The 15,591-nt window shown below is 29.1% G+C and overlaps 1 protein-coding gene across 3 annotated transcripts in view; it reads right to left on the bottom strand.

The window, feature by feature from the left end:
* Nucleotides 1-238: 238 nt before the first annotated feature.
* The window catches only part of LOC106677544 (structural maintenance of chromosomes protein 3), a gene marked incomplete at its 3' end in the record, with an annotated part of 33,637 nt that continues 18,284 nt past the window's right edge, over nucleotides 239-15,591 (bottom strand). For 2 of the 3 annotated variants that reach the window (XM_067052089.1, XM_067052091.1), the window contains 12 exon segments: nucleotides 239-424; nucleotides 1,377-1,520; nucleotides 2,449-2,622; nucleotides 4,497-4,659; nucleotides 5,770-5,963; nucleotides 7,383-7,544; nucleotides 7,871-8,012; nucleotides 8,556-8,716; nucleotides 10,474-10,573; nucleotides 11,685-11,779; nucleotides 12,803-12,908; nucleotides 12,990-13,097. In XM_067052089.1, the coding sequence (XP_066908190.1) occupies nucleotides 239-424; nucleotides 1,377-1,520; nucleotides 2,449-2,622; nucleotides 4,497-4,659; nucleotides 5,770-5,963; nucleotides 7,383-7,544; nucleotides 7,871-8,012; nucleotides 8,556-8,716; nucleotides 10,474-10,573; nucleotides 11,685-11,779; nucleotides 12,803-12,908; nucleotides 12,990-13,097 (1,735 nt within the window). 3 annotated transcript variants of the gene reach the window in all.

Genomic DNA, 15,591 nt, shown 5'->3' with positions numbered 1-15,591 from the left:
TGGAAGGACGTGCACCGCCATCTTTCTTGTTTAAAAAATAACGTATTTCTTATAGACAAAGAAAACTGGTTAGCTTGCTTTTTGTTTTAAAATAACAATTAACAATATTAAAATTAAAAATAAAATAAAACATATCAAAACCCTTTAAACATCAAAATATACTATTTACACAAAAAGAGCATATTACAATATATATTATAATCTTTCTATAATTATAATTATAAATTTAATCACTAACCATTGGCAAGGTGAACTCAGAATATTCATTTGGCTGACTTGAAGATTTATTAATTTTATTATATACTGCTTTGTACTCAGAAATTTTGTTATTATACAGCATAATTTTTTGGGTGATTTTGTCTCTCCTTCCAACGGATATGTCCAATTCTGAACATTCTTTTATATCCTCTTCCAGTTTAATTTTCTGTAAATGATGAATTGATTAGCTTGTCTACTTATTATTAGTTATACAGCAAACATAAAGGATAAATATGAACACCCAAAAGAATATTATCTACAAATCTTGAAAACAGAATGAGGTAATCAAAACGGGATGATCATTCTTTATCTTGATTTCAATTCCTTTGAGATTGTCCCAAACTTAACCATTTCTTACTCTGACATTCATTCATCCATAGTCTATTGTAAATTTCATCATCTCAATCAAAATCAGAAATGATCGAGTTTAAGGTATGCTACTTCCTTAGTAATCAATTTAATCAAATTAATTTTTTGTGTAATGCAACTAAAAATAAACTGAAATTCAACCTCATTATTAGTATTTATAAGCAAATCTCAAGTGATAAAATTTTGTACATCCTCCCATGGGAGCTAGAGGAAAGGATGGGGGTTTGATGATATACTCTTGATATATATTATTATATATAGAAATAACAGTATGTGAAAACCCAGATGGTTTGAATAACATAATATTAGAGGATGATATTAAGATATCAGAAGAAATAACTACATGCTGTTGGCATTGATGTGATGTAGTTACTAAGGCTTTAGAAGTTCTCCTTTACTAGTTCTGCTCCACTTACGGTCAAAAGAGGAAATGGTCTTGGCTTATTTAAAAATTAAAGAGAATTTATCTATCTATAGTGATCAGAGACATAAGAACCTGCAAGTCATTCAGAAATGGTTTGATAATGTTCCCACTGACGCAAGACCCTTACTAAATAAAAATGGTTGGATGGCTGCTTCATAGAATAGAGAAGAAGGGCAGAAGCTTTTGGAGGAGACCCTGATTCAGAAAGGGACCATTGTGCTATATAAGTATAAACATATGAAAGGTATGTATGTGTGTTATTAATATTATAATATGATATTATTTTTTATATTTTAAAGATATTTTATTAATAAAATCATCATACTTCACTGATTAATTCAGTTATTGATTTCTCGTTTTCTTTAATTTTATTGGTTATTAATTTGATTCGATTATCTATTACTTCCTCCTTCACTTGATAATCTTTAAGTTTCTTCATGTAAGTCTTTATTTCAGATATATCAAGTTCCTTAAACAAAACATAAAACAAAATTTTCATAATTATTATTACAAATTATGGACCAATTTAGAGATATTTTTATTTGCAAAAAAATTAAAATGGGCCATAATTATATTTTCTAATACATCAGGAAACCCAAATAACATAGAAGCTTTCTAGGAAAAATGTTTAAACCACTTTTGTTTTTAACAAACTATTAATTAAATTTGAATAGATAATTAGTGTTAACTATAGGAGCTAATTTTTTTTTCTTTTGCATATTGAAGTGAATTAATAAAATAGTTACACTGAAAATTAATTTTTTTCATGTGAAAATAAATGTACATATTCTTTTTTATAGTTATAAAACTTTAAGTTTTGGAAAAGATATTGAAGCTATGTAAAGTAGATCCAAACAATAGCTCACATTAAAAAGCTAACTTTATTTACTTAGAAGATCTCACATGTTTCTTCTTGATTTTCATGAAACTTTTTTAGGCGTATAAAGGCCCCAAAATATTGGACCCCAATTGATATTAGGACTAGTGTGGCACTGAGAACAAGATTTGTTTGGCTCGGTTTTGGCACAAACTAACATTTTCCACAAAAATTGCTATTTCAAAGGCTTTTGGATATTGTTACTAAGCATAATGCTTTAATGGCTTATTTAAAAAAAAAAATGTATTTGCAATAGGCACATTTTGGTACCGAACTCATATCTTTATCTTGATCAAAGCCAGCAATATAAAATGTGTTTTATACATGACAGTGTCCCAAGTTTTTTGGAGGGATAATGAGATTTCCAGTATAGACAGTGGAACAATAACTTGAGGTGTAAGTTAACCTAAAAAAGTTTCATCAAAATCTAGGTGACAAGTGTGGGACAAATACTTGTTATTACTTTACACAGCAATCTTAATCATCATCTAGATTAAATAATAAATTTAATAACACTTACTTTCGAATCTTTTAATTTTCTTTGGTGAATCAAATCATTTTCCAACTTCAATTTTTTACTTTCTAATGTAGCCAGCTCAATATTTTTATCATGAAGAATTTTTTCATATTCCTTTATTTCTTTATTAAGAAATATGATCTCACTATTTACTTTTTCATTTATTTCTTCAAAATCCTGAATATTTTTGGTAAAATTATAGTTTATTATAAAAATTGTATAACAAAAATGGTAAAATATAATTTATGTCTATTAAGTTGAATTAACTAATACTACATAACAAATTTTATTTTATTTTTTTTCAAAATCTTATAATAGATTTGAAATGAATGCAGTGCTGATTTTTAAGGTAGCCTAGTACCTAGCCTAGTAATGGGACCCTAACACTGGGTAAAATATTGCTCAAAATTTTATGCAAAAATATTGAGCTAAATTTTTGAGGAAAATATTGATTGGTCATGGACCCTTCACTCTACATAAAAATATTCCACAAAATTTTGGGGCCAATTAAGCTTTTCGACATGGAAGGACGGTGTCTCCTGTTATATACAGCCATAGCTACCTACATTGCTTTACCCAGGACTGACCCAAAGGCTGCAAGTATCATAGTTAAATTGAATGCAGCTTTAATGAAACTTTTAATAAGAGGAAAAGTGTGTGGGTTAAGAATTGATAAAGAATCAACTGACCCTTGGTCATTGTAGCCTACTTCATACTGAGCCAAGGAGGTCAGTTCCAGTCCAGTTTTCTAAAACTTTTTGAACTAAAGTCTACATTAAAATTATTTACAATGTTTATTACTGTTCCAAAATATTTAATGAAAAGTAATTTTATTCTGAGATATCTAGTCCCTTAAAAATAATTACAATGAACATTTGAGTGCCTATTGTCTGGCATAAAATGGTTTAATAACTAAGTAATAATACAGTAAAAATAGTAATATAAAAAATAAAAACATAAGTGCTGAAGTTCCAGGCTTGATATTTATAAAAATGTCCTCCATGGAAGCCTTACTTATCTGACTTTTTAAACAGACAATTATAGCGAGTAGGTTGGTCGATGTACAACATGTCACAATCTCACAAGAGGAGATCATAACACAAAATGAAAAGCCAATCCTCCGCCAGACCCGCCTCGCTAAAACCCCTGGGAAGCGACAGCCCTATATCACGTTTGAAATATTAGCTTAAAACAGGAAGAGGAAACTTTAAGATAGTTGAATTGAGCAATATTTAAAAAGTGCCTGAAATTGAAAAACGGCATGAAACCCTCCACTCCTGCCCTCCAAGGTAGCCTTACTTATTTGACTTTTTAAACAGACAATTATAGCGAGTAGGTTGGTCAATCTACGGCATGTCACAATCTCACAAGAGGAAATCATAACACAAAAAGAAAAGGCAATCCAGACCCGCCCCAGGAAGTATGGTATAATTTGGGAAATTTGGTCATTCAGGATAGGTGCAGATAAAAATTCATTCCAAAGTTTTTAACTGGGGTTGAAAGGAATTAAGAAGGTACTTGGAACCGATGAGAATGCCCAAAGTTTTTTCAACATTAAGCCTGAGATCATTGTTCCCTGTCCATTCATTGATACTACATATATCTTCTAGCAGCTTGTGAATTGCTTCGAGATTTATGAATTCCTTATTATACTTCACAAATGCAAGACATGGTTACATAGATTAAAGAAATAACAGCACCTTAAGGTTTCCAAAACTAAACTCTAGCGCAGAATATTTGTCCCTAAGAAAATGAATTTGTATAAGAATTCAGAGAGCCTTAAATAGAACTCTGAACTGCATAATTTGAACCCAGTAAATACTACTGGAATAAGTAATAGGCTTGTAAAATTGTTGAGTTTGATAAAGAACCAAACAATAATAGAATTAAAAGGTAATTAGTTTTAACCCAAAAGGTAATTGTCAAAGAAGAAAACCAAGATACTGATGGGAGAATTGTGTTAGATTAGATTAACCACGCCACAACTGTACCCTTCCATCTTCCTCTCCTCCACTCTCATATCAACATTATAATTTTAAACATGTTCATACCTCAGATATTTCATCAATTAACATCCTCTGGGATACTCTAAGTTCTCTAACAGAATATTTTTTGTTTTCAATCAATCCATTAATGTATATCAATTCCTGACTAGCATGCTTCTCATCATCAATCAGTCTTTGTAAATTTTTTTTCTGATCATTGTTGGAATATCTGGAATGAACAAATTCACTCAATTTAGTTATTTATGATATTTTGTAAATAAAAAAAGCTGCTCAACATCATAATCTTACTGCCGTGCCTATTTCATATTTTAAAAATTAAATTTATACAGTATGTCATGAAGGTTGAGCATCTCTAATTAACTGTAACAGTGTGTAGAGTTACAAGGAGACTATGTTGAAAAATAAAAAAAAATAGACTTATATTTTTGTTAGGTTGGAAACTTTTCAGACCACCCTCATAGCTATTGTCTAACTGTTAGAACAAGCATTTAATGAATTTAAATGTCTGTACAGTTAAAAAATTATTTGAAAAAAATCTACTGCTATGTGAAAGAATATTTTAATTGTAGCAAAATGTATAAAAATTGTGAACATGGCATTAAAAGTTTAAGACTGAAAATAGAGAAATTACTATTCATGAAAATTTCAAAAACAATTTTTCTGAATACATTAATGTATGTCATTGATGAAATCTTTGGAATATACTTTATGAGTATCACTTTAAGTTTTTGGGCCTTGAAAACTTTTAAGCTATACACACACACCATTTTCAAAACTTGTTATTTCTCAAAACGTCTAATTCTGACAAAAACTCAAAATTTTAATTTTACTAAACTTTCCCTCTCTATGTATTCCATATATAGGTAAGTGAATGTAATGTATAATATAAATGGAATATGGTCCGGGTACAGTCAAATTAAACTCAAATAGTAATATTTTGTACTATTTTTATTAGAGCCAATGGTTGGCCCCACGTTGCAGGGCTTTGTCAGAGCTGTTTTGACAGAAGTCAAAGTGAAACTCACTCTGACTTTGACTTCCATCAAAATAGCCTTGACGAAGCCCTGCAACATGGGGCAAAACGTTGGTTCAAATAAAAATAGTACAAAATATTACTATTTGAGTTTAATTTGACCGCACCAGGACCATATTCCATTTATTAATACACACGGTCAATCTTCCAGCATAATATATAACATCATTAACAAAAAAAATTTGAATTGTTGAAAATAACGTATCCAATCTTCTTTTATTTGTGAATATTTCTTTCATTACTGAACACCCTCTGGTTTAAAAATTGCATTAATCAGTAACTTACTCCTTTTTGAGTTGCTGATTGTATGAAATGCTACGGTTAATTTTTGTTTCCAACTCATTTATTTTATTATGCACATTGTCAAGTTCCTCAGTTTTTAATGCTTTGTTTTCCTGTAGATGATTTATTTTTGAAAACAGGATCTTGGAACATTTTGAGTTACTGAAGTATCCTCCAGACATGACACTTTTTGATACCTAAAAAAGATCAAAATTTATGAAAAACTTTTAGTTGTATTCACTATTTGAATTTTGATTATTAGATTTAGTTACAACTTTAATAACTAAATCATATCCCCCAATGTAATGCTAATATACTCTAAAATCTAATCATTGAGAAAAGTTGATTTCAAAGATTTTTATTTTATATTAAAAATAATTTTTCATCAGAAATCATTGTTATGAATAAGTAACTAATAATCTAATTGAATAGTAAGAAAAATTTAGTTTTAATATACAATACAAATCTTTGAAACCTAAAATGAAATCTGGAAATAAGTTTTTACTTTTTCTATGTTGCTTTTTTAATTATTGTAGGATATAAAAGAGAAGGGTTAATTCGTTAACATTTATTAAGATGTTGTATGTGTTATAAATGTTAATTATTCATTGTTTATTTATATTATTAAACATAGTTCAATTTTTAGAAATAGAGTTGCTAGAACTATAACCTTTCAGATGGGGAATATTCAAAATTATTGGCCTGAAAAAAAAATCACTATCGTTGTTATGACATTTAAGACCAGCAGATGATTTCTTATGTAATGTACAACCAGTAGTAGCCCAGTCAGTACTATTTAATTTTCTTCATTGGATTTTTCATACTTCTGTGATTTATTTTTCATTGATAAAACTGTTAGAACTATTGATTTTGGAAAGGACCAGATGGCAAGAAACCTATTAACTCCTCAACAATATTCAATATACAATATCATACATCAAATCATTGCAAACATAGACTAGCTTGGGGACAAATTACAAAATTTATTGTCATTGAATGAGAATAACAAGAATTTATTCTATTTTGAGGAGTTTCCTCAGTTAGTGAATAAAAATAATTCATCATGTTTCAAGGAGTTCATATCTAGATAAAGGGCAGTGTTGAATTAAAAAGCCTGCCTCAGAACTCGAGACTGTTATTAATAGAATAAACTTAAGATTTCTTGGCACCAGGGAATCACTGTTGCCAAATCTTGTACTATCATAAAGCAAGAATGGTAAAATAAAATCGTAGGATGAAAAAAGAAAGAATCATTGTTATTGAGGTAGGAGTAAAAGCCAAACAAATCGTCATCAATAATTGGCAAACTGTTTTATTCTATTGATAAAACTTGATATTATCAAAATAGACCTATAGTAACCAGTAACTTATATCAGGAACTATATCATATATTTTACAGTTGTAGACAACTTTTGATAAGTTAAAATATTGGAATGAATGAATAAATATAAAACATGGATCGTCAAGTTTTATTTAAATATTAACTGAAATAAAAAACAATGCTCCTAAAGCCACTCTATGATCAAGTATAAATGCTTTTGAAGTCAATCCTTCTTCATATGATACTATAGTTGTTCTACCTTAGTATTGACCTGTATTTTGAAACAAAATAATACCTTATCTCCTTGCAATGTAACACATAGTAATCTATTAGTTTTTCTCATAATATTGACGGCAACATCAATATTCTTACAAATCAAGATACGACCAAATAAATATTTCATGACTTTTTCCATATATGGTTTGTATTTTATTCTATTAAGAATAGGTTCAGCGTCCTACAAAAATATTTTTTAATTTATTTAATGAATTTTCATTTAAATTCAGGAAAACATTATTATGACATATAAAAAAGTGAAATAATGTAGGAAAAAGTGCAAAACCATGTGCCAGTCAAATCCCAAATTTTTTGAAGAGCCAAAAATATATTTTAAAAATTTAATTATCACAATATTGAGGTGATATATTTTCAAAAAATTTATTTTACATAAAATTTACACAAAAATAAATTAGTCCTGAATCAAAACATTTTGGACTTGAATGGTTTCATACATTTGTTGATGATAAATACAATAAATTTCAATCACTCTTTTTTAATACTTACTTCAGATGTTGGATAATCATAATAGGTTTCAATTAAGTTGTTGATGGGTAGGAACAGTATTTCACCAGGTAGTTTGTGATTATTGATTTCCTTTAGGATATTTGTAGCAATTTTGTTATTTGAGACAATATGTGCGAACAATCTTAAAAATCATAAAGTAATTTAAACCATTAAAATAAAAATCAATATAAAGATAGCATTAATAATATACAAATTATTTATGTTTAGAAGTTTCATCTATATGAAGTTTTTAGTTATTTTTTATAATACTAGATCTTTACAAAAGCCTTTGTGCACTAATTCATTGCTGACATTAGAGCCCATACTTCCATCCTTATTTTAATTTACTAATTAACATATTCTTTCATTAAATAAACTATCGCTGCCTTTCATTCTTTTTTATGCATGTAACTGAAACTATTAAAAGGAACTGTCATTTCTGTTCTTCTGAGAACAGAAATTTGTGTAATCACTGATGAGGTATTTTTTCTAAATAATACTTTTTTTCAGAAATTTCTGGAGCTATGATAATATTAGTAAATTAGACTTGGGATGTTCAGAGGAAAAAAATAATTTATAGGATATTATCTAATAAATAGGCATTCATTATATATTTTAGATTATTAGATACCACAAGGAATCATGAAAAAGTTTTATAACTGTATAAAATGATCAATTAGGAAACCTATTTCCAATAGCGCTTTCCACAGCTATACTCAGTTCTTCAGGACATTCAAAATTTTCTATAACCATGCCATAATAGCCATCACTCAACCATTTATAACTTTCAGAATTTTTACAAGCTTCTATGACTGAGAGAAGGCTTTCGGATCCAATAACAATGGCCTAAAAATAAAAAAAATAAAAACTAATACGCAGTATTCATTTTTCAGAGAAGTTCATTTTTTAAAATTAATGGAGCTGAATTTTTTTTATCAATGAAATTACTCAGAAATTATAAATATATTTATTTTATTTGGTAATTACCTGAGGTGCCCAGCATCACTTAAGCTTTATAAAGAGTGAATTTTCATCGTAGATGAATAAATGGGTAAAATTCTGAAAATTTTACCATTCTGCAAATTGAGAGTCAAGAACTCTTTTGTCAGAAATAAATTAAAACCCATTATAGTTTAATAATACTGATTAATATAAATTAAGCTATATGCATGTCACACATACACACAGTTTTCCCCCACTGACCACTTCCATAGAGAAAAACATTATAATAAATTTTTAAAAACTTTAAATAAACCTACATTTTACTAACTTTGAGAATATATTTTTTATAGACCAGGTTTAAAGAATAATTTTCCTCCTACTCTGAATATCAACTTAATGGAATTTTAAAAAGTACTCAAATTCTGTTTTAAAGCTTGGTAAATAGAGGAATCTATTTTGAAGTCTCGTTTAAGCCATGATCAAATAAGCAAAATTTCATCAATTTAACAAAATAATAATAATAAAGGCTTAGCAAACCTGAAGGTTTCGGTTATACGATACCACCAACAGCCCTCTACATACATCATTCCAGTGATGCCCATCCAAAATCCAAATTTACTGTATCAGTTTTAACATAGTCCACCCCTTGGATGTTTACCAATCGTTGCAGTGTTTATTAACATTTCAGGGATCTGCTCGCCACTAACCCCTACAATCTGAATTATATTTGCTAGGGACAGTTATTTTATTTATTTTCTCATCAATTTCTTTTTTCCTTTATTGGGGGGGGAGGAGGGGAGGTTTATATAGAAGTGACCAACTTATTCTAACCATGGTGAGAGGTCATGTTTTTCATTTCATGGGGCTGCCACAAAATTAAAAATCCACCCCCCAGACCGGATTTGATCAAACTAGCGCCACCTGCACTTTCCAGGTTGCTAAGGCCTGCCCCTCAACCACCCGAGCTATGGACAGCCCAATGTATTTCCAGCTATATCTATGTCACCGAAATTGCTTTCATTTCTACTGATAACCATATTTACAGTTTCCTTGTCCTCACCCAATAATACCAAATCATCACCATACCCAAGCACCGGTATTTTACCACCTTTTCCATATTTATCACACTTTTAATAACATATTCTAATCTAGATTAAACAGATAGAGTGTGATAGAGAATCACCTTGTTTTAAATCCGACCGCACATAAAACTTCTCAGAACAATGATTACCGATTCAAACTTTATTAAACATTTCGGTGAAACATCTTTACAAGATTTATTAACTTCTTTGGTATTACCTTTTCAGTAAAATATTAAACAGCTTCAGGTGGTCAATAGAATCATAAGCCTTTTTGAAATCTATATGAAACTGTTAAACTACCCTGTTGTATTCCAACTTTTTTCTGTAATATATGAAGTAATGAAAAATTTTGATCAATAATTGAACAATAATCTCTTCAGTGTATTCTATGATTTGACAAGTTAGATCAACTTAAATATTTTATAACATACAAGGAGAGAGATTCCTCGATAGTTATTACAATCTGGCCTTGGCCCCTTTTTGTAAATTGAAATAAGAAGAGACACCTAGAAGATGCACTTGGAAAAATTATTATTCAAACTATTAAAAATAAAATTTAGTATTTTAAAAATAACTTACACTGCCAATTTTTTTCTTCAATTCTAGACCTTTTTCTTGAATATTCAAAGAAATTTCTGCTATTTCATCTTCTAATATTCTTTCTTCCCTTCGGATGTCACTAAAACAGATTTCAGATATTGTTAAACAATTTTAAAAATTCTCGGGTTTGTTATCTTACATCACATTATATATAATTATATATGAACAAGCATTTTTAAATATTAATTTAAAAGTTAATTAATAAAATTTTATGGGTGATGATTTTCAAAAAACAAGCAATTTTGAAGTCTCATTTAAATAAAATTATTTCCAAGGATTACTATACATACACTCATGTGGGTTTGGGAAACTTCTTTCTGGTAAAAATGGTTAATTAATTATGGTTGCAATGATTTACTGCTGTTCCACTTGCCATGAACTTTTGAACTATTATTGCCATGGCTGTCCCAGATCAACATTTTTACATTCAAATATATCTTAACTTTATTTTCATATATCTCTTGAGAAAAAGGTTGTTACTATATTCATGCCTTAAATGAAAGCTTACAAAAATTATCTGACTTATTTTTTTATTGTGTAAGAGCTCTCTCTGGATCCATAATATTTCAAAATATGTCCCAGAAAAAAATAATCATTGTCATAGACAAATGAAACCTCAAAATAATAACAGAATAATTTTAATGACTTGGGAGGTCCTGAAGTTATAAACATTATGTAGGGCACTATTTTCATACTTATTTCTTTCACTTGAGTCGAGCTGCAAGGAAAAATAGCTGGTTAAATATGCTTTGAATTACGATATTCATGACTAGATATAGATAATGTTCTTTCTGTAAAACAAAAAATTGTTTCCATTTTATTATGAGTAATTATAGATATCCTTATGAAATGAGATCTTAAAATGAATTGGATAGTAATTCAATACGAAATGATTTTCTTAGGTACACTTTAAAATTGTTGTGGTCGTTTGTGGCTTCATGGTAGCTTTTGAACATGGGTGCAAGAAATTTCAAATTAAAACTTTCTTAGTAGATCTTGCATTAAAGGTTTTCTTAGCAGTGCTTTTAGCTAAGAGCTAACTTAGAAAAGTTTTTAAAAAAATTATTTTAATATTTTTGGCGATGAATTTTTTGTTGATGATTAGGATCTAAAAATTGTCTGTTATTTGAAAATAACCCATTTGTGTTTCATCATTCACATTATTATCAACATAAAATAAAAAATCTTACCACATAGAATCAAAGAAACTATTCAACAGCTGTTTAGATCGAAAAATATTTTGGCCAAAGGACTCTTCTTGTTCTAGCAATTGTTTTTTCACATTCTTGACACACCGAGACAGAAAATTTACTGATTAATAGTGTTATTTTAAACATAATTAACTTATATAATAGATTGTAAGTACATACAACTTTATTTCCTTAGAATTATCCATGCTAAAAACTTGCATTATAGCATATAAATGATTATAGATGAAGGTGCTGATTCATAATTTAACATAAGTCCTCTCTTAAGCAAACATGTGTTAAAATAAATAATAATAGTTTTTCATTCAGTCAACAGTTAATTCAGATATCAAAATAAAATTTGATATGTTGTTAAGGATGGCAATTGGAATAAATAAAAAACTGTGCTATGGATTGACCTTAATGTCTTGGTGGGGCCACAAGCTTCAATCCAATACCAATATCGATCTCTACCTTTTAAACCCTATTGATCAGATTTAACTAATCCCCATCTATAAGTCTGATCCTCCAATGTTTATCGATTATAATTCACTCTTTCTCAAAACCAACAACTTCATATACCCATTTCAATCAGCTGTTTCTTCAATCAAAGTTATCAAGTGTATGGTTGTACCATTGTTGTCATTGTTGTGATTCATTGTGATTCATTGTTGTCAAAACGTTTTCAGTCCATTATTAGGGTCAAATATACTTACATCATACTAAAAATTTAAATAATTTTCCTCTTTATCTATATCACCCAAATCAATGTTATTTCTATTCTAGTAAAGAATAGAGTAAATATGTAGTAGAAATCTAGTTATATTATTTCAAATTAATTAAAATTTTGTAATTTAAATAGTGTGCTAAATAACAGAAAATATAACACTGATGGTGGCAACACTGATCAAGACTATTGAGCAACTTGAAAATACCTGACTTGGATTTTGTTTACTTGTCACATCCATTAGAAAACCATCAAACTTCAGTTTTCTTTATTTTAAACTTCTCTGACCACAAACATATATAAAAACTCAACGAATATATTAAAAATTTTAACTTAACAAAAAATCAGAACATTATTTAAAATAAAAGAAAGTAACTTATGAAAAATTGTTTACCTCAATTTTCTCAGTTGTAAATTGTCTAGTACGTAGCAGTTCTTCTTTTCTAATTGAAAGTATATTTACTTCTTCTTCCATATTATGAATTTGTTCCGACATTGAACTAGATTAGAATAAAAAAAAATTAATTAAAATTAAAAAAGAAATAAAATAGAAGGAATTGTTAGGTAATGGTATAACTAACTCGACTTTCACTTGGAGCTGAGAGTTTCGTCCTTCTTTACTCTGAAAATCTTTAGTTCTTTGTATTTTTGATAATAAATTTAATCTCATTCCTTCTTTCAACTTTTTTCTATAATCAGAAATAATTAATTTGTAACAATCAATTAGGTCAACAAATTTAAAATAAAATGGACTAATAACCAATGTAAAGGTAGAAATATATATTACAGATAAGAGCCATGATTTACAAACTATATAATTAATACTATAAAAATATATTTGTGAATTTTTGTGTCTTCTTTATTTAAACTTTATTAAAATTGTTAGTGATAAGACAGGTTTGTAACAGCACATAATCGTGAACTCTAGCAACATCTAACAGGAACCAGATGTTCGAAGCTCATCAAGTCATAACAGTTTGACCTTGTCCAGATAATTAATTATTACTTTGTATAAAAGTAAATAAAATTGTGTTATTCTGTAAATAACAAACTATTGTATATATTATCAAAAAAGTAATTCATAAAGACTTCCAGCACAAGCCCAAATAAATTCACTCTGAACATTTTTCGATATCAATGGTTCACAAGGAATATACAAGACAAAGCATCAGGTTCCATTTAAATCCCATAGAGGAGACCCCTCTCCGCCAGATATTTCTAGTTGAATTCATATGGAACGGGCACATCGAAACAACAAGATAAGTATTTCCCCGTATACCTTCATGTACCACTGGTAGAAAAAGGTCAAATCCAATTTGAATTATGTAACCATACATAATGCAAGCTATTAATTTAATGTTTTTCTGTTTTAGAAGGATCGGAAAAAAAAATTTAAATCCCTTTTGAGCTCTACTAGATTTTTACTTTCACTTATATATGTATGGAAAATATAGTAAGGGAAAGTATTATAATTGTGCAAAATTTCAAATTCGAGTTTTCGACTGAAATACATATTTTGAGGTCCCTTTAGTCCAAAAAACTCTCACAAAACAGTCAATGTGTTTGTGGTCAGCCTATCTCAAAAACGAAAACTTGTACAAAACTGAAGTTACATATATAAGGTAGTTATTTGCCTGGGATACGACAACAACGTTTTCGATAAATTAACTAACCGGAAGTGCCAATTTATCATATTTTTTCAATTTTCTCAAAAATGAATCTGACAATTTTTATCAAATTCACCATATTTATATCCAATTAAATTGTCCTTAATATCAGTAAGGTCTTATTTCATTGAAATAATGAACTTTTGTCTTATTGTTCTCGCCTTCTGATATAAATGGGCAGAGAGCTTAAGATGACGGTCTAGCTTTACGCCCAAATATACGATAGAGTTGGAAGGTGAGCTCACCGTATTATTCACATGGAGAGTCTTCGGCAGTCTTGATCTCTTGTGCGCTGTGTGCGCGAACACAACACAATCCGTTTTGGCTGCATTGACTGAGATGTTCAAGTAGCCCAGCTTTTCAACAATCTCAGAGCATACTGTGAACTATCTACCTACTACCCGAAAAGGGGATCTAGAGCCCCTTATTTATATGCCTAGTCCATGTGGCTGTGACCGAGAAGCGGTCAGTACATGTCTACTTGACATAGTTTCATGCATTGGTTTGGTTATCGTTTATTAATCATTTTATTGACATCATTAAGTATTATGTTACAGAAATTATTAAAATATACAAATAACAATATGTTTTTACAAAATGAAGTAATATGTAAATTTGAGAACTTCGGTGAGGCTCGAGGTCCTGCGCTCTGGGTTGCGGTTGAACTGCTTGCTCCTTCTTGCCCCTTTCACTACATATCTATTGAAACAGATGAAGATGCTGCAAATTCACAGTTTCACAAAAAAAAAAAATTCTATTTATATAGCTTGTTACATTTTGATTACAGATTTTATTAACAGAATAAATAATGATTATAAAAAATGAGGCCTTTTAGCTAAACATGTGTTAACTGTTAAGATTACCAGGTAAAAAATTAGAAAAGTTTGTATACTGTACAAAACATCTAGTGCAGTATGTGCATCATGCAACTTTCACTTACTGACCTCCTTAAATCCCCAAGTTTGGTGTAGTTTAGTGTTAAAGTTATTGCTATTTTTGTGATTTTCTAAAAACAAAAAGCAAAAATTATGAACAAATTTTTTAAATTTTTTTGTTGCAATAAAAATTCGTGTTCTAGGTTTTCTCGAGGTGGGAATAACAAATTAAATTTTGTTCCTGCCAAGAATACAACAGTGTAATAAAAGATGTTGAAGCCGTGATGCAATCGGCAAAAATTGGGTGGTCCTGACTTTTTCCATTAGAACTGGATATTTTTATTTTTCCTTTTTTTCATTTATTCATTCATAAAATTCTTTAATATTTTGTATTTATTTATTGCTTATTATTGCTACCAAAAATTACTGTTTATTTTTTTCAAATTAACAAAATAAAAGGTACTTTAGAGGAAGATTTTTTTTTTTAATTTGTTATATAAGCCCCGTCGTCCCAACTACCTCCTCACTTCTCTGGCTCTCTCATAGAGATTGAAGCTGCAGATATACAAAAGTATTCTGAGACCAGCACTACTATATGGAGCACCATTGTTTACCCACATATCAGATGGAACCCAGCGCCT

This window comes from Halyomorpha halys, unplaced genomic scaffold, assembly GCF_000696795.3.
Source record: "Halyomorpha halys isolate HHAL.00 unplaced genomic scaffold, Hhal_1.1 Scaffold103.1, whole genome shotgun sequence".
Classification (NCBI taxonomy): domain Eukaryota; kingdom Metazoa; phylum Arthropoda; class Insecta; order Hemiptera; family Pentatomidae; genus Halyomorpha; species Halyomorpha halys.
This window is presented reverse-complemented; position numbering and strand designations above follow the sequence as displayed.